Raw genomic sequence first — 27,548 nt, forward strand, 5'->3', positions numbered from 1 at the left:
ATCAAACAAATAACGCTAGTTTTTGATATGAAGAAATGAATTATTTAATGATCCATATTGCACTGCTGCATCTTGGGAGATATTTGGCTCCAAAGTTAAATACAGCTGCGAAAAGAGTTACTGCGGGTGCAACAAGCAAAAACGAGAGAAAAATCACCGAGATATACTAATAAAACATAATAAGTCTAGCAACTCATAACACAACAAAACCGCGGCTATTTTAAAATCGTTTATCAATGAATAATAATAAAAGTTGTGTACCAAAAAATCGTGTTATCACTGAATTTTAATATTGTCACCCTTTCTTGTGATATGACTCATTAGCCAGATTCTATCGAATTAATATTTTGAAATGTTTTATCGAATTAATATTTTAGTGTTAAAAACTAAACGATTTTTCATTTCAGACAACTGAATCAAAAACTTAAATTCTTATTAGTAAAAGAAACACAATGATAATACATATCGATAGAAGATCTATTAACGTTTCTACAACACTACTACGTCGTCATAATTGTCATTGTCAAAATATTTTTTTAATTTCAGGCAAAGTTACTAAATGTTCTTGAGCTTTATAAGTAACAACAATCTTGCGTTTTCGGTACAATTATCGTCCTTTATTGCCTTCTATGATATTGTTCTATTTCACTATTCCGAAAAATAAAACTAAGTACTTTTAATATCAAATATTTTATTAGTCTTAGTATGTCTAATCCATAAAACAACATCAGTCTGAAATCGTCAAATTGTTTGTCTTCTCATGCACTTTCATATGTCTCTTCAATGTTCCTCTTTGGCTAAAGCTCTGATTACATTCTATACACTTGTGTGGTCTCTCTCCTGTGTGGGTCAAATGGTGATCATTCAACCTCCTTCGAGATATGAAACTTTTTGGACAATAAGTGCAAGCATACGGCCTTTCACCTGAATGCGTCCTCCTATGTTCGGTGAAAGTCCCTTGGGTCCTAAATGCTTTCTGGCAAATCTCACATGTGTACAATTTTTTGCCTTCATGTATAAGTAAATGCTGGATCAAATTGTATTTTTGCGTAAAAGGGTAGTTGCACATATCGCATATGTACCTGCGACACGAATGCTTCCTAAAGACATGGTTTGCAAGGCTTGCGTTACTGTAAAATTTCTGGCCACAACGTTCACATGTATAATCTCGTTCCCTATTTTCTTTGTGTGTTTTCAGATGGCGCTGCAATTTAAAATGAATATGATTACGTACTGATTAATTTGTAACACTTAATAGTCATATATTTAATTCTAACACTAGACAAGCCAATTCTGGTGGTCTATTGACTAAGCTTGTTAAGTTTCTAACATCAGATCTTTCTATCACTTTGTTTATTTAAAATTATAAAAAGAGATATTAAGACATACTTTGCCAACATTCGTGATTAAGAGAGCTGGTCAAAGCAATTATTAATTCAAAAAAGCACCTTTAAAGCTGATTTGTCGCGGTAATTTTTTCCACAAACGTCACACACGTGTATCTTTTGCGGTATATCACTGTGACTCTTCACATGCAGCTTTAACGAGTCTTGACTCATGAATATTTTGCCGCATGTATTGCATTGTAGTGACTTTAAGCTAACAAGGGTGTGTGTGTTTACATTGTGCCTTTTCAGTCCATTAGACGAGGCAAATGTTTTATTGCATAGCAGACAGTGAACAGGCGCCTGTAAAAAAGAAATACGAAAACATTAGACGGCCTCTGTGGCGCAGCGGTAGTACGCCTGTCTGTGACACCGGAGGTCCCGGTTTCGAATCCCGGCCGGGGCGTGATGAGAAAAGAACTTTTTCTGATTGGCCTGGGTCTTGGATGTATCTATTATATATGTTTTGTATCTATATAAGTATTTATTATAAAATATAGTATCGTTGAGTTAGCATCTCGTAACACAAGTCTCGAACTTACTTCGAGGCTAACTCAATCTGTGTAGTTTGTCCTGTATATTATATTTATTTATTAGAATAAGAAGCAATGTGTTGAGTGGGGCAATTCAATCTGAGCATAATCCATAAAAACCAATGCTATATTAAAGGTGGTAAGGTTTTATGTGCCTGACTGTACATTTACATACACAAATACTAGCTTTTGCCCGCGTAAATATAGTGCCACCTATAAAAAATACAGGTTTTCCCAAATTTCATGGGAATTTTAGTTTTTTATCGGGATAAAAAGTACCCTAACGAAACTAAAACCACTTACGATTTTGCCTGCATGCTCCAATTTATGCTTTTTACCGCCTTCTTTTGTTTTGGATCTCTTTTTTCGTTTTAGCAATTTTTTTGTATATCTGTAACAGATACCATAGATAATTTTAATTTTCTCAAACATTAATTTAGTATGAATGGACCAGCAAAGTCATTCTCTCGAGTTTCGAGTACCTATATTACTATGGCAAGTGGAAATATGTGGCCTCTGCCTATCCCTCAGGCGGAGGTGTGATTTAATGTGCGTATGTGTCGTCGCCCGATTATTCTATTGGCCGTATTGTATCGTCTTATGCCCGGGCACATTGAAACGGCACCACTTCCTGATTTGGCCTGACATATCAAAATTTCAATCAAAAGTTGAGAAGAATAATATTTTAGTCTATATTCCTATTTTACAATTCAACACTGGGCAGATCGTGAATTGGCGCTAGGATGTCAATAAGAATACATATTTTATTTTTATCGACTTCTTATCGAAAACTATTAGGTACTTTGAAGAACCGTCATCATTTATTCACTGCCAGGCCACGACATATGTATGACAGTATGTATATAATTATGCGCTAACCTGTCATTTAATTTTCCTTTATTGTTTATGTCATTCTTCAAGGGTTTTGAATCCTCTGATATATCTGAAACATGATGATAGGAAAGTTAAAAGGTAGCATAAAATGAAACTGCATACTAGCTGGCAGCTTACAGCCTCTGATATGACATGCACCTTTGCTACCAAGTCAAGTTTTGGTCTAATCTGTCATAAATCGTGTTGCTAGTCTCAGTAGAATAATATCTGCCATTTTGTATTCCATTAAGACTATCAATAATTATTAATATTAGCTATTATTTTGTTAAAAGACTTCATTCCTATGCTATTATGACTTAAGTAGCAATATAAATCAGAAGGTTTTTACTAAGGAAGTGCAAAATTTTCTACACATCTAGTTTTAATTAAATATTTTAAGTAATTTTAGGTACAGTGTAGCTCCCGGCACTAATAGAAAAATAATAGGGCCACTCCATCTGTTTCCCATGGATGTCGTAAAAAGCGACTAAGTGATAGGCTTATTAACTTGGGATTCTTCTTTTAGGTGATGGGCTAGCAACCTGTCACTATTCAAATCTCAATTCTATCATCAAGCCAAACAGCTGTACATGGGTTACCAGTCTTTCAAGACTGTTGGCTCTGTCTACCCTGCAAGAGATATAGATGTGATTATATGTATGTAATTTTATAAGGCGATGGGATAAAATGAAAGGTGCCAACCATCACAAAAGAAATTATCATTGTAATCCTCTTCCTTTACAGTTCCATGATCACATTCATGCTTGAAGGGACTTATTATATTTATTTCAATCTTCACATTCCCACATTTCCTCTCCAATAGAGAGTTTTGGGACAGAATACACATTTTTTTGAATTGCGAGAATTGGATGAGGAGTTCATGACATGATTTACAAATACTTTTTGGTAGATCATCATCTTTTTGCACCTGTAAAACAGACTTAAGGGTAGTTTTTATTGTTACACAAAATTAGACTGTCAATTTGAGATATGCATGCACAAAAAAAAGGTGGTACTATTTTTTTTATTTAGAATATCAGTCTGTATAAGTTGTGGACTAATCATATTGACCAGATCAGGATATCTCCAGCCTTCAACTTCTATGAGGTAGGTAAGAGTACATATGTAACAGTCGATGTAAAAAAAAAACTTTATTCTGATAGACACTCTAGTGCATACTATACGATTAGCCCAGTGATGAGCTTGGAAAATGGGAATTACGACAAAATAATACTTCCGTCAATCTGCCCAACTTTTGATTGGGCGCATCTTTATATGGCCAGATCACGGAGTGGCACCGTATCTAAATGGGCCCGGGCTAAAATATCAATCAATCAATTTATTTATTGCATCCTTAATGTACAGTATACAGGTCATCGTTTACAAAGTTTGTATCTAGGGTTTGACTATAAAATTTTGCTTTAATTTCCAAGGGATATTTACCTCCACAGATGTACAGAAACTGTATTGTTCTACAGATATATTGTCGAAGAGTGAAAACGTAAAAGGTCCTTCTGCGCCTAAACAAGCACGGCATAACTTCAAACTAGCCATTACTTTATTAATAAATTACAGTTAATTATCGATAATATAGATGGTAAACAATAATATTAAATTACTATGTACTTTGATCAACATTATGTACAAAACAAACAACTACGTATTTAATATTTTTAAGTTATAAAAAATGTTTGATTCAGTTTTTAGAAACAAACAAAAACAAGCCTGCCCCTTACAGAATGACATTGACGTAATTGGCTAATTGGTAATGACAATGACATATCTAGTGTAAAAAATGAATGATTCACGCACACGTAGATTTTTCATGTCTACATTGTCCGGAATTCACGTTAGACCAAAAATTATATAGCAAGATAATCTCAATCAACTCTTTTGGGAAACCAGTGAAATAAGCATGTAAAAATATTTCGCCCATAAAAGTCCTGACTTCACCTCCATTTTAAAGCCGTTCCTTGAACCTACAGTGTAAAGATATGAATAAAGGGGAGTGTTGTGAACTATTTATATGACAACCTTTTTTGTAAACCTAATGTTTTCTTTTATATTTTGATTTCTGTCACTAATGTCAATAAAGTTACCAATTCGACTGTTCACAAGTTTATCATTTTTCATTATAATATCCAATTTTACTTAATCTAATCATACAGTCCACCTTTTCACAACATTTTTTGGTCCTTCGAGCCGTAGTTTTTGAATCAATTCGTATTTTCACCATGATCACTCGTAGTACGAGTAAAAAACATTTGCCCATCAACCCTTCCTCACCTCATCCATTGCCCCCCACAATAGACGTAGTACCCATTAGTTCTTAAAGCCAATGCAACAGCAAAGTTGACCCGGTCGGAAGCATGCGATCAGCACAAACTGCGTCAGGCCAATCATCTTCGTCGGCTGTAGCACGGAAAGCGGCTGCGGTAGCGGATTTCAAACGTCGCCGCTACGAAAGGGAGAGGGAACTCGCCAAACAGTTAGCAGAAGTGGAGGAGGCACAACTAGAAGCAGATTTGAAGCAAATAGAAGCGGAAGAGTCTCGGAGAGGAAGTGTTTTAAGCAACAAAAGTAACAGTCGAACGCGTGATTGGGTAACTTCTCAATTTAATAATTTTAATGTAGGTTTTGAGGATCTTTGCCCGGAAATAGCCCCGGAAGCACTTCAAGATACCTCACAAAATAATAATCCTACTGATATTTTACTAAAGGCGGTTGCCAATACGGCCGCCGCTGCAAAAGCAATTGCAACCAGTCAAGAAAAACAGTGTAAAACAAATTTAATACCATTTTATGGTAATTGTCTTGACTGGACTCAGTTTAAACGTATTTATAATTTAACAAAGCCTTATTTTACAAATGCAGAGAACATTAACCGACTGCAGCACGCCATCAGAGGCCCGGCACGTGAAGCTGTGGCATCGATCTTAGTTTGCGGTGAAGACCCTGAATTAATCGTCGCAGCTCTCGAAGAGAACTTTGCACGGCCGGAGGTGGTGGTTCTCAAGGAAACAGCGGCATTAAAAAGTCTACCGCGTCTGGGTAACGATTTAAAGGAATTAGGAAATCTCGCCAATCGAGTACGTAATGCAGTTTCCAATATTAAATTATTGAACCAAGTAGAATATCTGTATGCTCCCGAATTATTCCATGCTATTTTGGGAAAACTAAACCCTGTCATGAAACTTAGGTGGTCAGATTTCGCTGCCCAAGAACAAACAAGTAAACCGAAACTAGAGGTTTTATCTCAATTTTTAGTTAAAGAATATCAACAGTTTACCAAGTTCAGTTTGTCTCCCGAGTTAGTTCTAGCTCAACCGACATTTTTCCAAAAAGATTCTAAACGAGAAAATATTCATGTTGCATCCGATAGTAAGACGTCAAATCTAAAAAAAATAGAATGTGTTTATTGTAAAAAAGCACATAACATAAAGTCCTGTTCTGATTTCAAGTCACTACTAGTTGAGGACAGATGGCGTTGGCTTCGAGAGGCAAGAGTATGTTACAGGTGTTTGAAATCGAATCGTCATTTATGGAAAACTTGTAACACCCCTTGTTGTGGTATCGACGGTTGTAAATTTCGGCACAATCCGTTATTACACGGAATGACGTACATTCAGCCCCAAAGAAATGTGCAATCCACAAGTCAATCTGATTCCAATTCTTCAGTTACTGTTTGGAATATAATGCAACGAATTAATAATAATTCTAAACTACCTCAATGCTCAAGAGCCCTCCTAAAAATTGTTCCAGTGACTGTAACGGGCCCTGCCGGCAGCCGTGACGTCTATGCTCTTCTTGATGACGGAAGTACTGCGACGATAATTGAAGCTGACATAGCCACGGCTATAGGTGCCACAGGACCCACACAAAACATCACCGTGAATGGTATAGGTGGACTCAGCACAAACAAAACCATTTCATTTGTTGATTTTAAAATTAAAGGCAGGTACACACATGACACATTTCTAATAAAAAATGCAAGAGCTATGTCAGGTTTATCTCTGAGTCCACAGACACTTCATAGAGACAATATTGCATCTTATGAACATTTAGTTGACTTACTCGACATTTTGCCATATGAAGGTGCTATTGCAACGCCCTCCATTCTTATAGGTGCTGAACACTGGTATTTGTCAATTACGCGGGAGATTCGTAAGGGCAAACATAATGAACCAGTAGCTTGTTTGACAGCTTTGGGATGGACGTTGTACGGCGTAGCGTTGAGTGAAACAAAACTAGTCGAATTTGTTAACAATTTATCTTGGTCAACAAAGTCTAGCAAAAACGAAGAATTAGATTTCATTATCAAAAATCAATACAAATTAGATTCTATCGGTATTTCAAAACAAGACACTATACATAGTAAGCAAGATATACGTGCAATACATATTTTGGAAAAGACTGCGAAACGCTTGCCTTCCGGACGGTTTGAGGTAGGTTTACCTTGGCGTGATGACATTCTTAATGTACCTGATAGTTACCCACAAGCGTTGTCACGTTTCCTATCTTTAGAGAAGCGAATGCAGCGTAGCACAACCTTTTCAATGGCGTATGAAACATTCATCAACAATATGTTAACAAAAGAGTATGCTGAAGAGTGTGATCCTGATTCTTATCATAAACAATATAAGAGTCAAGACGTACGAGTAGATCCATCCATCAAGTTTTACTTACCACACTTCGGTATTTACCACCCACAAAAACATAAATTACGCGTTGTGCTCGATGCAGCCGCTAAGAGTGAAGGAATCAACTTAAACAGTTTACTTATTCCTGGGCCTGACTTGTTAAAATCTTTATTAAATATTTTATTTCGTTTCCGTGAAGGACGAATAGCATTAATTGCTGACATAAAAGAGATGTTTTCTCAAATTCGCGTAAGAAAAAAAGACAGAGATGCGCTGCGTTTTTTGTGGAAACCATCTTCATCTGATTCTAGTTCACAATTAACAATCAAAGAATATCGAATGTCAACCGTAATATTTGGTGCTTCTTGTTCACCTTTTATTGCACAATTTGTTAAGAACAAGAATGCTAAATCTTTCGCGGAGAAGTATCCTAAAGCTGTAGATGCCATTTTATACGATCATTACATGGACGATTATGTCGGTTCATTAGATTCTATAACTGAAGCAGCACAACTTGCTCATGATATCGTAAATATTCACAGCGCGGCTTGCATGGAGATGCGAGGATGGACATCCAATGATCGCGCAGCCTTAAATATGGTAAATACAAATTTACAAGCTGCTCAGATGTTGGATGTTAATTCGAGTGTTTCTTGTGATGTCAAAGTATTAGGCGTAGAGTGGAATCCTAGCGTAGACCAATTAGGTTTTAGAGATCCAGGTTTCTGCTTCCCAATCACTTTGACAAAACGCGAAGTTCTTTCTATGCTGATGAAAGTATATGACCCCTTAGGGTTGCTTGGTCCTATTGTAGTAAAAGGACGCATATTATTTCAACAAACTTGGAGATCTGGTATTGATTGGGATACTTATCTTCCTACCTCCGAGGTCAATAAATGGACCGCCTGGTATCGGGAGCTTACCAACGCAGTAACTATTAAGATACCACGTTGGTACGCCTCCGCTGAAGGTTCTGAGCCACTTCAGAGAGATCTTCATATCTTTGTTGATGCCAGTGAGCAAGCTTACGCTTGTGTAGCATATTGGAGATTTAAATACAAAAACGAAACCATTAAAGTAGCTTTGATATGTAGTAAGGCCCGCGTTTCACCATTAAAGCCGACATCTATTCCAAGACTTGAGTTGCAAGCTGCTTTAATAGGTTCCCGTCTCGCTTTAGCTATCCAGGAAGGTCATCGCAAAAAACCTGACAACATTTATTACTGGACAGATTCGATGATCGTTCTTGGATGGCTGCGAAGTGACGCACGCTCATTCAAACCGTTCGTAGCCCACCGCGTCGCGGAAATTTGTGAGAACTCTAACATAGAGAACTGGCAGTGGGTACCGAGCGAGTTCAACGTAGCGGATGATATAACACGTTCGGAACATATTAATTTTGATTCTAGTCATAGATGGTTTACTGGACCATCATTTTTACTTGACTCACCAGAGAATTGGCCTTCAAAGCCAACCAAATTTCCTCCAAATTCTAGTGAACTTAAATCACAACCTGCTGAATCAATTGCAGTTGTCGCTTTAATATCATTACCACAACCAGTTACAGCAGATATCAATCGTTTTAGCAACTGGTTACGTTTATTACGTGCTACAGCACGAGCTCACCAAGCTGCAGAATATTTTAGAAATTTTTTGGCTTGCCGGCAAAATTCCAAAATTACAAAAGTTCTGCGATTTTCTTCAGCCACAACTACCGCTTTGCCACCTTTAACTGCAGATCATATAAAAGCCGCAGAAAGGCACATTTTGCAACGCGCTCAAATGGATTGTTTTGCTGAAGAACTATATGCTATTTCCAATTCGCTGCCGCTGACACGTCGCAGTCGCTTGAAGAAAATGTCGCCTGTGTTGAAAGGACGATTACTTCATATGTCCGGTAGAATCAAAGCCGCTGAAGGCATTGACCCTGAAACTCGTTCTCCAGTTTTACTCGATGGTCATCACCCTGCAGTACGCTTATTGATCCAGTCTTATCATGAAAAAGCCGTTCACGCAAATAATGCTCTGGTTATTAACGAAATTCGTCAGAGATTTTGGATTGTTGGACTTCGGAACACGATCAGATCTATTGTGAACAAATGTATTCTCTGCAGGATCAGAAAAGCTCAACCAATGAACCCAATAATGGGAGACCTTCCACCACAAAGGCTCGCACATCATCAGCGACCTTTTACTTACACTGGTATTGACTACTTTGGACCCATCACTGTTACCATAGGACGTCGTCACGAAAAGCGCTATGTAGCACTTCTTACTTGTCTTACATGCAGAGCGCTTCACCTTGAAATAGTTCACAGCCTATCATCAGACTCAGCAATAATGGCTTTAAGGAGGTTTATAGCACGTCGCGGAGTGCCTCATACTATTTTTTCGGACAACGGAACTGCCTTTGTTGGCGCTAACCGAATATTACAAGAGTTCTATTCGAACTCTGTTGAAGATTTTGCAGCCTCTAAAGGTATAAAATGGAGTTTTATTCCCGCTGCAGCACCAACGTTTGGCGGTTGTTGGGAAAGACTAGTACGCACTGTCAAAATTGCTTAAAATGCTACTTTAAAAGAAAGATCTCCCAAAAAAGAAACTTTTATAACTTTATTAGCTGAAGCCGAAGCTATTGTGAATTCTCGACCGTTAGCCCATGTATCTACCGACCCTGATGATCCGACAACTCTAACTCCTTTTCATTTCCTAATAGGAACATCATCCGTAGAGTGCCTTCCGACTGCAACTTTTAATGAAAATACATTTGCGGGTCGCTCAGAGTGGAAAAAGGCCTTACAATTAGCGGACCATTTTTGGAACAGATGGGTGCGTGAAGTACTTCCTACATTGCAGCTACGAGAAAGAAACAAGGATGAACATATTGATATCGATGACGTTGTAATAATAGCAGATGGTAATCTACCACGGAAGACATAGCCGCGTGGCCGCGTTACTAAAATCTATCCCGGTAGAGATGGGGTGGTCAGAGTGGTAGATGTGCAGACATCAGGAGGTTTGCTCCGTCGTCCCGTCGTTAAATTGATTAAATTAATTTAAGGGCGGGAGGATGTTGTGAACTATTTATATGACAACCTTTTTTGTAAACCTAATGTTTTCTTTTATATTTTGATTTCTGTCACTAATGTCAATAAAGTTACCAATTCGACTGTTCACAAGTTTTATCATTTTTCATTTTAATATCTAATTTTATTTAATTTTATCATACAGTCCACCTTTTCACAACAGGGAGGATAGACGGAAACAACGAATAAACAATATATAAAAATTTATTTCATTATATCCATCCACTCAATCTCACGATATAACATTTCAAGGGTAATACTGTGGACATTGTTTTGCTCTTCAATGGAATGTGTGACTTCCACCACCATAGATATAACTAATATCATTAAACTTTACGAAGTTGATAAAATAAATAATTAACCAATCACCATTAAATTCATAATTATCCCTGTTTACTGTCTAACAGTGTATAAAAGTTAAAATCTTATATATCCTATTTACATCCACCATACATTATAACATTAAAAATAATAAAGATTCGTTTTAACTTTTGGATACGTCTTACGCGCAAAAAAGATTTGATTTCGAATCTAAGCTATTCTAGCTAAATTAATGATATTTTTTGTGATATAAAACTTGTGTTTTGACACAATTAAGGAAAACAATTTTTAAACTGTATCCTACTGTAGGGTATGGTTATTTGAGTATACAATACAATGTTCTTGCAACCGGTACCGGTGATGCTCAGCAAGATTATCAATCTCACTTGCGTTAGCATACAACCTGCTTTGTTATGAATGGAGAAACCCATTATTTTGACTAATCGCAAAGTAATCAAATTCGTACCTTAATTTTCGATGCAATACGGTTGCTACAAGTATCAGCAACCACATTTCAAAGTGAATTGAAGCTTTGAAGTCTTATGACAAACATCGATAAATTTGTACTCGATCAATGGTTACATCCCTAAACATACAGTTGGCGATCTATGGAATGATCCTTATATTGAGTGTTATTTAAGCTTGCGTTATGTCGTATTACAGTTTTCCCTGCATGAAAGGCTTGAGATACTTGTGGAAGCTATCGTTGACGGGCTGCGCGTTGAGCGGACTCTTCAGAGCCTCTTCCATCAGTCTTTCATACACACGACCGTCGTACGAACCAAGTGCTGAATGTAGAATCTGGAACATAGACGAACTCATTAGACATTTATATTAAAGTTAGACAAATACAGAGTCTGGTATGTGAAACCAACTCATCAATCTAAACAACTACCTAATCGCGTTTTGCGTGCATCTAACACATTAATTTGGACTTAATCTCACATAATAATACCGTTTTGGAATTCGACTTATATTTTATTTAAAATACCAGCTATTGCGCGTGACTTCGTTCGCAACAAAAGTTCACTAAAAAGGGGTTAGCTTCTTCAGTGAACTTTTTGTACTATTGATAGGTATTTTTACTTTGTGCAATAAAGTATTTTAAAATGAGTTCCTAGTACTTTACAGATCTATCTTCTGAGACACAATGAGTCCCTAGTACTTTTCATTATATATCTATCAATTTAAACCAAAAACTAGGGCATCGGTATTGAATAATCATATTATCACCTCATCTCTGAAGTCGAATGCATCAACAAGCCCCACAGCATTGGGGCGGAGTCTGGTCAGCAGGTCCTCGTACCAATTCTGAAGTTGCTCGATGTCTCTCTCCGATATTGACGTGAACTGTACAAGTGTAAGATACACATTAAATATATACAGGGTGACTTTTAATTCAACTGCATAAATTTAACTGTTAAGTGTACTCATCGATAAAGGATATTTAAAAACGTTAAAAGAAAAATATCGGTTCATATTTCAGAAAGTACGAAAAAAATAAAAGTATCAAAATCCACGATTCTAAATACGTCATATCACCCCGGCCGGCGGAAAAGCGACGCGTAAGATTCAGAGGTCAACGACACAATTATTTCAGCTCAGCGATGTCGACAACTCTGTACTTTACTTGATTTTGATACTAGAAAAATAATTTATTTTTCAGACATTTATTTACATGTTTAGTTTTAATTTCTTTTTGTAGTATTGGTCTTTAATAAAGCGTGTGGCGTAGTTTTTGAGGGTTTTTTAAATGTGAAAATGATGACGTTTAATTTAAATAAAAATAGGCTCAGACAGCTCAGAAGCATGGGTATAGTCTATGTTTAAAAGGATGCAGTTGTTTTAAATGTCACCCTGTATATTTATAACTTAAATGATTTACAAACATACATCTATATCAAGTCTTTATATCTTGTGGTTGTTAAGAAGAAATTGTATAATGCAATAAGGCCTTTTGTATATTACCTTAACATAAGCTTAGGATATATCTATTGTTACAATTTTATGTGCAATAAAGAGTATTATTATTTCTATCTATATACGGGGTAGACAGAGCCGACGGTTTTAGACGTGACTATATGTATGTACCTATATCTAATCCGAATGTGCTGGTTTCCTCACGACGTTTTCTCTCACCGTAAAAGCGTCAGTTACGACTAAAATAATTTACTTAAATCAGAAAAGAGTAAGTGGTATATGAATAAATGACAATAAATGATTTAACCTGTGCCTCCCATCATGCATTTTGTACATTGTGTAATTTGTCCCGTATATATTTATTATTTATTTATTATCATAACAGTTCGACCACCGACTATTGCATGTACAGTATTACTTTAAAAAAAAACAAACTCACTCTCAACAAGTCGCCGACTCTCTGTAACGCCCAATAGACCACGTAAAGGTCTACCAACTGCAGCAAGACTGTTTTCAGCGCGGGAGTAACTTTGGACGCCAGTTTTTCAGTTTCAGAATAATACGTGGAGAGAAGTATAGCGCGGCAATGGGACTGAAATGAGAATTAAAATAAAAAATTAATTAATTAGTAAATCATATTTATTCACTGGAATAGGACCACTCCACATCTTACCCATGGATGTCGTAAAAGGCGACTAAGAGAAAAGCCGCCTTCAAGAAGAATCTCAAGTTTGCTAACTTGATATTCTTATTTCTAGCCCATCGCCTAAAAGGGAAAACCTAAGTTTAAAAGCCTATACCTTAGTCGGCTTTTACGACGTCCATAGGAAAGATATGCAGTGGGCCTATTCTAAAGTCCCGGAAACCACACAGCACAGAAATACATTTTAAAACAAATTTATAGTCTTGAGAAAAACAAAATGAAATAACGGATATCACAATAAATTATGTTTGCTACTTAATTTTTTTTTAATAAGTATATTTTTTTTTCAATGTCTTAAGATATGGACTACAGATGGGTTGTTGCAAGTACATCAAAAGATAGTTATAATTAAATAATTTAGGTATACCTCCGAAGCGCTAGCGAGTTGGACCGAAGTCATGTTCCATGCGTCCTCATAACACAAGCCGGATTTCTGGCGTTTCTCGATGTTGGCCACGCACATACCGATTTTACTGAAAATTAAATTAATTCAAAATTTTAATAGCTAAAATTAAAATTTTGATTTTCCGCAGAAAATGGCATCAGCGTATGGACAAATATCCCAAATAATATTATAAATGCAATAAGCAAGTTTGTTTGTTGACTCTTCACGCGTTATCTATTTAACCAATCTATTTAAAATTTCGGGTACATACATATAATTAAGAACATAGAGATACCTTTCATACATACATACATAAAAATCACGCCTCTTTCCCGGAGTGGTAGGCAGAGACTCTTTCCACTTGCCACGATCTCTGCATACTTCTTTCGCTTCATCCACATTCATAACTCTCTTCATGCAAGCTCGGCGGTTTCGGGTACTTTTTACCTGACGCTTTACCAGGACGTCCTTAATTTAATCAAGATACCTTTCATTCCGTTAAAAAAATCTATAGTTCGGGATTTTCAAAAAACCTGCAATTCTTTTGTAGCTGGCGCTAAATTCGAGCGAGTGGGTGAATGCTAGTACTAAAATAAAAAAAAAAAACAGATAATATTTACCCGGCTGCCACCCTGTGGAACCCGTGTATGACCCCCTGGACGGAATTGTCCCAGGGCGGGGAACGGCGGCCCGTGCTCACCTCTGATATGTACGACACGGTCGGGGTCAAAGCGTTACCCCCCATCGCTTGCTGCCACGCCTTTACCAAATACCTGTAAACGATTATAAAACGTAAATGTGGTTTTGTGAACCGCTGCCACGCTTCCACTAGATACCTGTAAATGATTATAAAACGTAAATGTGCCGTGTGGTTCCCGGCACCAATACAAAAAAGAATTGGACCACTATATTTTTTCATCATGGAGGTCGTAAAATACGATTAAAGAATTGGGTGATAAAGTTGGGATTGCTTTTTTTAGGCGATGGGTTAGTCACCTATCACTATTTGAATCTCAATTCTAAGCCTAAAAGCTGAAAGTCTTATCAGTCTTCAAGACTGCTGGCTCTGTGAGTCACACTTCTCTGGAGAAGTTCCCGGGTGCGTCTTTGACTATGATCATGGATGGATGAGTCAAGTTTTTACACGAAGCGACTATCGTTTGACCTCCGCAACCTTCGTAGGGTAACCTAACCCATAACCCATATTGGTAGTTAAAATTCCAGTTGCCTGAATGTGCAGGTTTCCTAACGAAGTTCTCCCTCACCGGTTAGCACTAAAACTAATGTAAGTACATAACTCAGAAAAAAGTGATTATTAGGTACAAGGCTGCGGTAGGATTTGAACCTGTATCCTATACTCGTAGATCATATTACCTGGCAGTCTGCAGTAACAGCACAGTATTCTCCCCCTCATAGGTACACGCGGCAGTGACGAGTCCGTAAGTGGTGGGGAGGCTCGACGACAGCATGTAGCCGTGGCCGCCGCACGACAGCCGGCAACGCTCCACGCATTCAGCCGCGTCTGCTGTCGTCACGGCTTTCAGGCAGCATGATAGGGCGTGTAACTGTCGGAATTTCGCTGTTATTGTCATTACGAGAATAAGCAAGGTTGTAAGGATCGTTATTTTGCGGTAAAAAGGGGGGATTGAGAAGCCTAGTATCCCATAGGTATATAGACGACAGCATGTAGCCGTGGCCGCCGCACGACAGCCGGCAACGCTCCACGCATTCAGCCGCGTCTGATGTCGTAACGGCTTTCAGACAGCAAGATAGGGCGTGTAACTGGTGGAATTTCGCTGTTATTGTCATTACGTACGACGATTATAAGCAAGTATCGTCTAGATGTGAAAATTGGATTTTTGTAAGTTATATAAAAAATTACATAAACTATAGTCATCACACAACATAAAAATGTTAAGGTCGTAAATTTTTTGAATAAAGGGGGTTTGAGTAGCTTTTGCAGGTAAGATAAAAGAGCACATAGGTATTTAGACGACAGGATGTAGCTGCGTCTGATGTCGTCACGGCTTTCAGGCAGCACGATAGGGCGTGTAACTGTCGGAATTTCGCTGTTATTGTCGCTTATTGTCATTACGACAATAAGCAAGGTTGTAATTTGCGAAAAAAGGGGGATTGAGTAGCCTATGCTGGTAAAACAAAAGATCCCATAGGTATTTAGACGACAGCATGTAACCGTGGCCGCCGCACGACAGCCGGCAACGCTCCACGCATTCAGCCGCGTCTGCTGTCGTCACGGCTTTCAGGCAGCACGATAGGGCGTGTAACTGGCGGAATTTCGCTGTTATTGTCATTACGTACGACGATTATAAGCAAGTATCGTCTAGATGTGAAAATTGGATTTTTGTAAGTTATATAAAAAATTACATAAACTATAGTCATCACACAACATAAAAATGTTAAGGTCGTAAATTTTTTGAATAAAGGGGGTTTGAGTAGCTTTTGCAGGTAAGATAAAAGAGCACATAGGTATTTAGACGACAGGATGTAGCTGCGTCTGATGTCGTCACGGCTTTCAGGCAGCACGATAGGGCGTGTAACTGTCGGAATTTCGCTGTTATTGTCGCTTATTGTCATTACGACAATAAGCAAGGTTGTAATTTGCGAAAAAAGGGGGATTGAGTAGCCTATGCTGGTAAAACAAAACATCCCATAGGTATTTAGACGACAGCATGTAGCCGTGGCCGCCGCACGACAGCCGGCAACGCTCCACCATTCAGCCGCGTCTGCTGTCGTCACGGCTTTCAGGCAGCAAGATAGGGCGTGTAACTGGCGGAATTTCGCTATTATTAATAATATAAAGGCGGTTTCGGGTACTTTTGATCTTACCCTTTACCAGGACGTCCTTAATTTGATCAAGATACGTTCGTCTAGGTCTTCCCACTCCGACCTTTCCCTATATAATATTATCATATCTTTTTTTTAATTTCGCTGTTTTTGTCGCTTATTGTCATGACGACAATAAGCAAGGTTGTAAGGGTCGTTAATTTGCGGAAAAAAGGGGGACTGAGTAGCTTTTGCTGGTAAGATAAAAGAGCACATAGGTATCTAGACGATAGCATGTAGCCGTGACCGCCGCACGATATCCGGCAACGCTCCACGCATTCAGCCGCATCTGATGTCGTCACGGCTTTCAGGCACCAAGAACTGTGTAACTGCCGGTTTGTACCTATGTACCTACTTTTTAATGATAACATGATTATTTTTGCAAAATGGAAGAGTGAGTGCAACTGACATTTTTCAACAAATTAGGTTCGAGGGGCCTACAGACAATACGCTAACACCGACAATACGCTGTCGGAATTGTACAACTCAGTGATTACGTGACTATTGATTCTAAAGCCTATACTATATACATATAAGTGGTCTTTGGAGGTAAGCTGAAAGATCACATTGGTATCTGGAAGGCAGCAGAGGCTTATAAAACTACTGGTGCAATAGGCATGGCGACAGGGTTAAAAAAATCGGTGGATGAATGGATTGCGTAAAGAAAATAACTAAAGGATTCTAATATAGTATCCAGTTTTAATGAAATTATTCAAATTATGCATATTTTTAACAAAATAAAAGGGTAAAATACTGCAATCGGCCATGTTAACCGAAACACCAATCACAGCGCATGACGTCACGGTAATGTAAACAAACTTTACTTCACTCACTACTGTTGTGTTTTGTTGTTGTATTGTAAGTTCAGCTGACTTTTTCTTTAGTACGCATCGCATTTGGATTGTCTTTTTATTAGTATAAGTGAGAATTGTCGTCTTAACTCGACTCTAAAACAATGGAACTTTCTTAAGGCAAACGACTCAAATTTGCCAAGGATTGACATAATGATGTTGGGAGATTTCCTCGCAAATAATAAAGAATTTTGCTCGTCTGAGTTTAGAAACGTGAAAACCTCCTTATTTTATTTTATTTTACTTTCACTTTCATAGGTTATTTTTACTTTGAACTTGTCAAATCACATTGAAAATAGGTTAGTCATACTTAAAGTGACCATACGTCCCGCTTTCGGCGGGATTGTCCCGCTTTCAGGCTGTCTGTCCCGCTGTCCCCAGCGAGAGCAAAAAAGTCCCGCTTTTGCAAACAAACCAAATTTTTATACTTATTTGATATCAACATTGCACTCAAATCTCGCTGACGAGTACAGTCAGTCAAAAATACTAAATGTACAGACAAAATATTTTTACTGTTTTATTATATGTATAGATAATTATTTATAATTGACTTATGTATTATATTTTTTTATTTACTTATATACAAAATTCCGTAAGCGTCCCGCTCTGACGCAAAAATAAAATGGTCACGTTAGTCATACTAATAAAACTCATTGTCAAATATCATTGTTTATTTTTGAAGCGCGAAGCACCTGTTTTGTAACTGTATCTTTTTCTTCTAATTTCCTTTCACACTCTTCAAGAATCATCATCTTTCGTTTTTTAGCAATGTAGGGTCGCTCTGTTGTCTCAGATGTTCGAGTTTTCCTGTCTGATTGGCATATAAATTTTTTGGGCATACATCCTGGTATCATTCGTACTTGTGATACGGACCCCATCACATGATATTGCAAGTAATTTTCCATATCATTAGGTAACTGAAAAATGAAAAGTAAATAATTAAAATTGATAGTAAGAATGATGATGTTGATAATCTAAACCAAAACAAACATAACCTCAATTACTTCCATAGCCTGGATATGTGAACTTTTTCACGTCAAACAAACATTTTGAGTTTAAAACCTATCAATATAATGATAAATAAATATACTCACATCAAAGTGGTCCTCACAGAAATAAAGTGGCGAATTCGTGATTACGTCGTTCGGGTCTCGCCGTGCGAGCTTTAACCATTTAACTCTCATTATTTTTTTGTTTGGAACATGTACAGACACCTTGTTGGGTGTTTTTATGGATGTATTTTTGCACTGAGGTACTGCACACCACTTATAAACTTTAGAATTCATTTTTAACACACGAAATATGTTTGTTTCCTTCAATGCACATATGAATTGAATTGAACAATGCAATGACATTGACGTGTTTACCTAAACGTGACGTCATAGCCGACGCCATGACAGTTGCGTACTGTTTTTGTGCGCTATTCAAATAATATTTGAAAAATAGCTTTAAAATTTGCTAAACTTTATTTTATTACTGAAATAAAGGTTTTTTAGTAAATAGTTAGTATCCACATTACGGAAGAGGATTTCAAAATCATTCGCCATGCCTATTTCCTTACCTCTGGCAGCCTCTCCAAGTCACCAGTGTCCAACTCGGCAATAACGTTGTTGTACATATGCCACAGCCAATTGGCGCTGAGGCGGAAGGCGTGTACTGTAGAAATACCAATCATGAGCTTGTGCTGTTGCGTCACGTAGTCCAGGATTTGAGGCTCCGGTTCGCTGTCAAAAAGTTTTAACTGATAAAGGATGGCCATTTGAGAGTCGGTGGTCGAATAACTAAAGTATCCGACGCAATAAGGCGTGTTTGAAAACTGAAGACGCCGAAATTCGGAGAAAGTGGAAAGAAAAATGTTGGAAAGCGGACTCAAAGTCCTGAAGCATTATAGTGGAGGGTGCAACTGGAAATGTGCGAAAATGAGAGAGAAAGAGAACTCATAGCGATAGTAAAATCCTTATTTAGTAAAATCTGTAACGTAAAATTGAAACGACTAAAAATTGCTATTTGAACCCAAGAAGCGTATTATTACAGTGAAAGTACCGTTTCAAAATTTTCAACAAATGTTATTTAGAATAAGAGTCATTCAAAGTGTATCGTCCTCAGTCTCAAGAAAATATCGTTACATATATTTATCAATGGATTGAACACTAAAGGTCGAGCTCAGATACAAGTGTGATTCAATTCATAATTAACCGATCTTTGTGTCTAATCATTTCGGGGAAGGATCTCACCTGACTCGCCCAATCCAAGATCCATGGTCAAAGGCATACCCCGGGCTCCTCTCCAGAGTGGTGAGAATACAACCGGGACTAAAGTCAGGACGAAGAAGATTTCGAGGAAGTACCGTTTATAAAGGGAGATCAATTGTACAGATTATGATTCATAGAGCTTTTGTTTAAAATTTGCAAAAATGTATGTACTGACATTATATTACAACGGCTTCTATTCTAGCGCACGGTAAATTTTGATAATAACTGTTATGTAAATTACCATTGGTTGATTTGTTTGTGTGAAGAATAATAACAAGATGTTCATAACGGTGTTTCTAAAAGGTTATAGGTAATCTCATAATAAATTCAGTTATCACACCCGTTTATGCGTAGTGTAATTACCACAGAATTTCTATTAGGTGTGTAAGTATTTTTCTATTAGGATACATATTCTGGTATAAAGCGTTCTAATTGTATAATAGCGTGAATTGGATTTATTATTTTATTGGCCTGCCAATGATGTTTAACATTTTCCTGCCAAAATACTATTACTGGAGTTTAGGCTGAGTTTGCGGATAATAGAATATTCAATTCACCATGATACCGAATTGGGTGAATCAGGTTTTTACACGAAGCGACCCTCCCATCAACCTTTGCAGTGGAACCTTACCCATATTGGATCACGCATACGCAGGTTTCCTTACGATGTTTTCCGCCGTCCGAGCATAGGTTGGCACTAAAACTAATGTATGTAGCACTTACTCCGGCTTGGGCTGAGATTGCCTCCTCACTGCGGAGTATCTGGTGGCTATGGTGACCGCCTTGGCCATGTAGTTGCACATGTCCGTCACCAAAACGACACGAACGAACATCATTGTGCCGTACGTCAGTTTTGAACTTAGAGAGTGGACGTACGTGCCGTCCTGCGAAGAGAGAAATACATACATACACATAGGTACATATGGTCACGTCTTTATCCCTTGCGGGGTAGACAGAGCCAACTGTCTTGAAAATACTGAATGTCCACGTTCGGCTATTTGGCTTAATGATAGAATTGAGATTCAAATAGTGACAGGTTGCTAGCCCATCGCCTAAAAGAGAATCCCAAGTTTGTAAGCCTATCCCTTAGTCGCCTTTTACGACATCCATGGGAAAGAGATGGAGTGGTCCTATTCTTTTTTGTATTGGTGCCGGGAACCACACGGCACCAATACAAAAAATGATAGAGAGAAAAAGATTATTTTAATTAATGAATTATTCAAATTAATTATCTTATTACCCCGCGGCTCCGCTCGCGTATTTTAAGCACCGTTGTTGATGAATTAATTTATCATCATATTGTTCATGAAGATTTTTCATCATATTATATGGCAAATGAAAAATACCGTTACACCGCGGGAATTTCCGGAAATTATCATCGCAAGGTCATAGTTACAAAGAAAATTAATGTCAAATTACAGTGTCTAATCAGTCAATCAAATGGCCTCTTTTATTTATTTAGAAAATCTGCTTCAGTGTGAAAAATGTATGCTGAAATTTGTATCAAGAATTTAAATGCAGGTAGATGCTTTGCCTCCTACAGTCTAAAATATAACTTGATCTCTGTGAAATGTCAAATGTATACCTTTTATGGCTTACCTATTTTGTTCACACCTACGTCATAGTTATCGTTTTATCCTACTCTCACAGAAATATTTTACAAAATAATATTATCGTTAAAAATAAACAATAAAAAAACATGCGATGACCGAAATGCTCAAAAGCATCACAAACCGTGTCCGTTTAGTTCATAAACTTTCGAAATCTCAATTAGTTGGCCAGTGACTCGACAAAAAATTTAAATAGTTTTATTTTACACAAAAAGCGGAGATTCTTTTTTTGAATTTTTACGATTCCATATCTGAAAACATGAAAAATGGAATCGTGATCGGATCTATGTATGACGCGCTATCACCGTAGGTATAGGAGCTATTCGATTTCAAGAATACGAATCGATGTATCTATCTCCGTTTAGAATAAATTGGTATAAATTTAAACAAGATAGTATTAACTTAAAAGAAAACGAATTCAATTTCTGTCTGTCTAATGTACCTAAATTGAGAACTTTCCCGCTTATATAATACACTAAGAAAACCATTAAAATATTTGTACGAACCGCTACAGTTAGCAGCGGTTCGTACAAATATTTTGAACAGTAGACAGAACATGTACTTAGATCTTAATACGGGTTAAGTACTCTTCCCATGGAATTGACGTCAATCGCCTACAAGAAGCCTACGGAGCCGCGGGTAAAAGCTAGTGAAGAAATAAATGTCGACATACATATACCTAAACAGAGGGCATTAGATAACTCGATAAAATTATTATTAACATCAATCATTGGTGATTAGATACGTTTAGTAAATAATGAGTGATATCAGCATTATAGCTTGTCACGTTCTAAATAAACAAGAACTTTAACTCTTACCCTCATCTTTACACACTGAAATCATCTTCTTGATTGAATTTTATTGAAGAATTGATTGAATTGATGATGTTGGCTGTCTACCCCGTAACGGATAAAGACGTGATAACATACATACATAAATGTTATGTAATTTGAACAGGCTTAAACAAATGAGTTTCATAGCATCCCAGGTTTTATACCATTCACGTTCTTCTTAAAAATTCAACTCAACATCTACACTTACTTCAAGAACCTTAGAATTCTTCATCAGCATGTTTTCCCTCGGTATCCTCACGTGTTCAAAGCCTAAGAAGCCGTTGTTGGTCCCGTTCATGCCTAATTTGACACCAATCTCCCCAATCTTGATACCCTTGAGTGGCATGTGGGTTTCCTCATCACGAAGCTGGACAATGAATGGGTGGAGGCCGTGGCATTGCCCCTTGGTGTATAGCTGAGCCATCACGATGCAGTAGTTGGCCGTGTGAGCAACTGTTGGAAAATAAACACACATAAATATTTTTATATGTATTTATTTGGGTCAGCAAACGATTACATTCGTAAAACTTAATCCTGTTTGGTTTCCTTCCACCCAAAGGTTGACTGGAAGAGATTGCTTTAGCGACAAGTCCGCCTTTGTACCATCTATATCTGCTTTGTGTTGTTTTGTATGTTTTCTCTTATGGTGCAATATAGAGTTTTATCTATCTATCTATCTAGATTGACAATATAGTGTTATTTCTAAAAGTGTAACAGTCTATATCCCTTGCGGGGTAGACAAAGCCGACAGTCTCGAAAAGACTGAAAGGCCACGTTCAGCGGTATAGCTTTATGGATGGAATTGAGATGCGAATTGTGACAGGTTGCTAGCCCATCGCGTACAAGAGGAATACCAAGTTTATAAGCCTGTCCCTTAGTCGAATTTACGCCTCTTTTTAGGAAAATAAAATTCATCATTTTATGAGCTTTAAGTATGTAACTTTTTAATGTACTTTATTCTCAACAATCGTCAACGTAAAAGATGTAGTCATCGCTCATACCTTCGGAAAAGAAGCAGTATTTATGGTCTTCACTATATAGATACAAAAAAAATAAAGATTGTTCTTGAAAAAGAAAGGTTGTGGAAAAAGAGATCTCATGAGAGTATCGGCATTTTTTATTTTTGATTCCGAATAACTGTTCAAAAAGTAAGTAGGCACATAAAAAGCATACTCACGCCCGCCGGGCCACCATTTGTAAGAAGTGAGTGTAGGGCTGTGCAGTACAAATTCCTTGGTGCTCGGGTCGTATGTGGCGGTCGTTTCTAGTCCGCGGATAAATGTTCCATGGCCCAATTCAGTCTGTAAGAAAATTTTATTATAAATACATACTTACAAATATGATAAGTAGCACCTTTGTAATACAATTACTGTATTAAATGCTCCCGTTTATAATTTTGTGTACATAAATAAATGAAAATAGTCACGTTTATATCCCTTGCGGGGTAGACAGAGCCAATAGTTTCGAAAGGACTGTAAGGCCACGTTCAATTTTTTTACCACCAGTTTAATAACAACTCGAATCGACTGATAATAAAAATTTAATTTAAGTAATAGGTAATGTTTCTATTTGGAACAATAAAATAATTTAGAAAATTTGAAATTTTTCTTTCAATCTCAATTCCCTTCTTTAACAAACAAGGCAAAGAAAAATGATATTAAGTATAGATAAATGTTTCATCCAATGAAAAACTTCTAAGTTAATTTAAGAGGAGAGATGGTGCCAATTAGCAGTTTATTACATTCCGATAAAAACTAGGTATGTGGATTTGCAAAAAACTGTGCGAGAGATGGTGCCAATTAGCAGTCTATTACCTTCCGGTAAAAACTATGTGGATTTGCAAAAATCCTGTATTCTTTTGTAAGTGGCGCTAAATTCGTCACATTTTGTAGATGGAGTTTTTAATTCGTAACTTTTTATAGGAGGTTGATAACTTCGTCGCATTTTCTTACATGACATTAAATTCTTCGCTTTTTGGAGACGGCGCTTAATTCAAGCGGACGAAGCTGTGCGTAAAAGCTAGTTAGGAATATATGTACCTATTATTCTAATGGACAAATTAACCACCTACCTGAGCATAAGTACCGATGATGTCCAAATTAAAAGCCCTACCGATCCAATAGGCCTGTTGTTCTACTGTCGCCTGCCCCAGTATGGTGGGTATGAACATCACGTAATGGAGGGTCAGCGGAGACCCATCTGCAAGGATGGCGGAGCCCAGGTTGCCGCCAAGTACAGATCTGTAACAAAGTTAAGGAGTTTGAACTTAGATGAATACACTAAATTTAACATAAACTCAACAGATTGTATGTAGTTCAGTGATTTCGCCATTTAGTCGTCTTCCACGACATTCCCGTGATGAGATCAAAAGGCTCATCTACTCAGCCCTATTTTGAGCTGAGAAGATCAACAGTCAAATCTTCTCGGCTTATTATCCATATTAACATTACCAAATTAAGTTCAAGGTAAACCAAATTAATTACTATGTAAAATTAATCATGATTGGCATCTTTAATTTATGCGCAAATGAAATACGACAACATTGACAACATTATCCGTTAAGTGGGTAACCATCTTTTAAAAACCGCAGCCAATTAGCAACTGATTACTTCAAACTTTCCTGAGAATTCTTACTGAGAACATTTAGAGAATTACTTTTGTAATATAACGAGAAACGCCTCTGACGAAAATCGTACTTTTTTGGGGTCGGTCAAATTTCAAAATCTCCAAACAAACACTTTCCTGAAAACCGCATCAGAATAGGTGTAGTGAAACGCGCCATAATCGCAGACAAACATATATGAACATACATAAAGTCAACCTGAGTCTTGTTTTTGAAGGAGGTTAAAAAGTTTTTTAATATTGATTTTTTAAATTAAGAAAAAACTTATAAATTGTTTGATCGATTTTGATGATATGTGAGCCTTTAACCCATACATTCTTCGCGAGACTATTGAGTCTGTATTTCCCGTAAGGAATAAATACTTTAAGTATATGTATGTATGTGAAATGGAGAGAGACAGTTATGTCTTGTTACTCCTGAAAGTTACTTCAGGAGTAACTCCCTGTTATAAATAAGTTAAATGTTTGTTACCTCTTCACTCGTTATCAATTGTACCAATCTTCTTGAAATTTCGCATATATATAATTGAGAGTTTGGAAAAGGACATAGGCAATCTTTCATCCCGGTAAAAACTATAGTCCCCGTGGATTAGCGAAAAACCTGTATTCTTTTGCAGGTGGCGCTAAATACGCGTAGGCGAAGCTGCGGGTGAAAACTAGTCCTAAAATATCAAGGACTGTCTAGTTCCTCAGGTTTTTCGCTAATCCACGGGCACGACATAGCACCATCTTCATACTCTACATGTACATACATACATATAGTCACGTCTATATCCCTTGCGGGATAGACAGAGCCGCCAGTCTTGAAAAGACTGAATGGCAACATTCAGCTATAATCCCAAGTTTGTAAACCTATACCTTAGTCGCCATTTACGACAACCATGGGAAAGAGATGGAGTGGTCCTATTCTTTTTTGTATTGGTGTCGGGAACCACACGGCTGCTACTCTATATGTGTGTGAGGAAAATGGGGTAGGAAGTTGAGTTAAAGTTACCTATAATTTTCCATTCCAGTATTTTCTTCCTCCTGCATCCTCCGTATAACTTTGAACAGTAAACATGCTTTCTTAACAGCCAGCTCATATTTCTCCTTGTGACTGAGGTATTCCGATGGAACTTCTTCAATGTGGATACCTTCTTTTAGCAGAAGGTCTTCTGTTGGGTAAAAAAAATAAGTTATACATTTTCTGCCTGACTTGGACCTATCACACCATTAATAAAAATTGATTTATATGTTATAGTTAATTATTGTATACAATCAACCCGCCCCAGTTTCGCACAGGTAGCATTTATAGATGTAAAACATCTACAGAAAACCCTTTTTACATTATTTCAAACAGGAACACAATTCAACCACAACTTTCCCAAATAAGTGCATACATACAGCCAGAGTGCATACATATCGTGCATACAAAAAAGAATAGACCACTCCATCTCTTTCCCATGGATGTCGTAAAAGGCGACTAAGGGATAGGCTTACAAACTTGAGATTCTTTTTTAGGCGATGGGCTAGCAACCTGTCACTATTTGAGTCTCAGTTCTATCATTAGGCCAAATAGCTGAACGTGGCCATTCAGTCTTTTCAAGACTGTTGGCTCTGTCTACCCCGCAAGGGATATAGACGTGATTATATGTATGAATGTATACAGCCAGAGAAAATAGGGTGATTGATTGGACAATAAATGAATTAAAATTATTACATTAAATCTGTAGCTGCAACTACAAAGAGAATAGTAACTATCCAATGTAGCTTATCACTGTACAGTGGCTTTATAATTAAATTTGACCCAAATAATATGGAAGTAACTAATGATAGGTGCTATCATACTCAACATTAATAGGTGTAGAGATTTCTGTGCCCACTATACAAGTGGGGTGTCATCAATCAAAACTTGATAGCCTCTGAACTTTGAACAGAAACAAACAATACTAAGTACCACAATGATAGATAAATAGCTGTTTTTAAACACATCTATATTGAGAGTAGATAGTCAGAATGGATTTTTGTTTGTAAGCAAAATAATAATATTTTGACCACAGCAATGAATGTAAATAAATTAAAAATGTATGTTTATCAAAATAAAATAATAGGTAAAAAATTTTCTTCCAAGACAGACAGAGCCAATATTTTCAAAAAGACCAATAAGCCACGTTCAGTAAAACAGTAAAACTATGTAATGAGCAAATAGATATTAGGTAGAGTACTAATCAGTATGTAAGTACTTACCAAAGTTATAAAAGTAGAACAACTTGGAAAGTAATTTGTTTATTTAAAAAAGGGTGATTGCGTTAAGTAAAGAAACTAAGCATCTCACAAATAATTAATTGTAAAAAGCGAAAATTATTTATTCGTCACGTAAATTAAAATAAAAAAGGAATAATTTACAACATAAATTGTTACCTTGTCTTTTTCGTTCTTCAGTATTTTGAACACCTCCATCTATTAAATTAGTCAATTCAGTCACATTGAAAGTACATTTATCCCTTTCTCTTTGTAAATCAGGGTTCACTTTAGCGCTCATATTTTACAAAAAGGAGTAAATTTTTATTCTGCGATAAAGACAAATACTTTCGCTGACAATAGTGAACTATAAATTTACAAATAAAATCTCGTCAGATCCTCTGATCTGAAGAACTCATCACGACTTGACACGTCGGATCAGTTGATGACAATGACAATAATGACAAAGA

The 27,548-nt window shown here is 37.1% G+C and overlaps 3 protein-coding genes across 6 annotated transcripts; 1 reads left to right on the plus strand and 2 right to left on the minus strand.

The window, feature by feature from the left end:
- Positions 1–674: 674 nt before the first annotated feature.
- Positions 675–4,530, minus strand: LOC106133505 (zinc finger protein OZF). Of its 2 annotated transcripts, none has more exons than XM_013333252.2 (6): positions 4,235–4,530; positions 3,494–3,719; positions 2,798–2,861; positions 2,222–2,309; positions 1,449–1,688; positions 675–1,204 (listed from the first exon to the last, which is right to left on the minus strand). In XM_013333252.2, the coding sequence occupies exons 1-6, from the start codon at positions 4,343–4,345 to the stop codon at positions 728–730; spliced, it is 1,206 nt and encodes a 401-aa protein (XP_013188706.1). In that variant the 5' UTR covers positions 4,346–4,530; the 3' UTR covers positions 675–727. The 2 variants fall into 2 exon arrangements, with proteins under 2 accessions (XP_013188706.1, XP_060808806.1); XM_060952823.1 differs by having other exon boundaries at positions 3,494–3,731.
- An 81-nt stretch (positions 4,531–4,611) lies between these two features.
- LOC106133502 (uncharacterized) lies at positions 4,612–10,667 on the plus strand. Of its 3 annotated transcripts, none has more exons than XM_060952809.1 (3): positions 4,612–5,880; positions 6,554–9,738; positions 10,045–10,667. In XM_060952809.1, coding segments are annotated over exons 1-3 (3,513 nt in total). In that variant the 5' UTR covers positions 4,612–5,879; the 3' UTR covers positions 10,372–10,667. The 3 variants fall into 3 exon arrangements, with proteins under 3 accessions (XP_060808792.1, XP_060808788.1, XP_060808781.1); XM_060952805.1 differs by having other exon boundaries at positions 4,612–5,394; positions 5,666–9,738; XM_060952798.1 differs by having other exon boundaries at positions 4,612–9,738.
- A 36-nt stretch (positions 10,668–10,703) lies between these two features.
- Positions 10,704–27,517, minus strand: LOC106133503 (probable peroxisomal acyl-coenzyme A oxidase 1). The gene is made up of 13 exons (XM_060952817.1): positions 27,259–27,517; positions 25,853–26,012; positions 24,308–24,476; positions 23,414–23,537; positions 22,445–22,689; positions 20,517–20,677; positions 19,103–19,265; positions 15,221–15,411; positions 14,467–14,619; positions 13,829–13,934; positions 13,198–13,350; positions 12,072–12,188; positions 10,704–11,639 (listed from the first exon to the last, which is right to left on the minus strand). The coding sequence occupies exons 1-13, from the start codon at positions 27,377–27,379 to the stop codon at positions 11,496–11,498; spliced, it is 2,007 nt and encodes a 668-aa protein (XP_060808800.1). The 5' UTR covers positions 27,380–27,517; the 3' UTR covers positions 10,704–11,495.
- Positions 27,518–27,548: the final 31 nt, after the last annotated feature.

This window comes from Amyelois transitella, chromosome 3, assembly GCF_032362555.1.
Source record: "Amyelois transitella isolate CPQ chromosome 3, ilAmyTran1.1, whole genome shotgun sequence".
Taxonomy (NCBI): Eukaryota; Metazoa; Arthropoda; class Insecta; order Lepidoptera; family Pyralidae; genus Amyelois; species Amyelois transitella.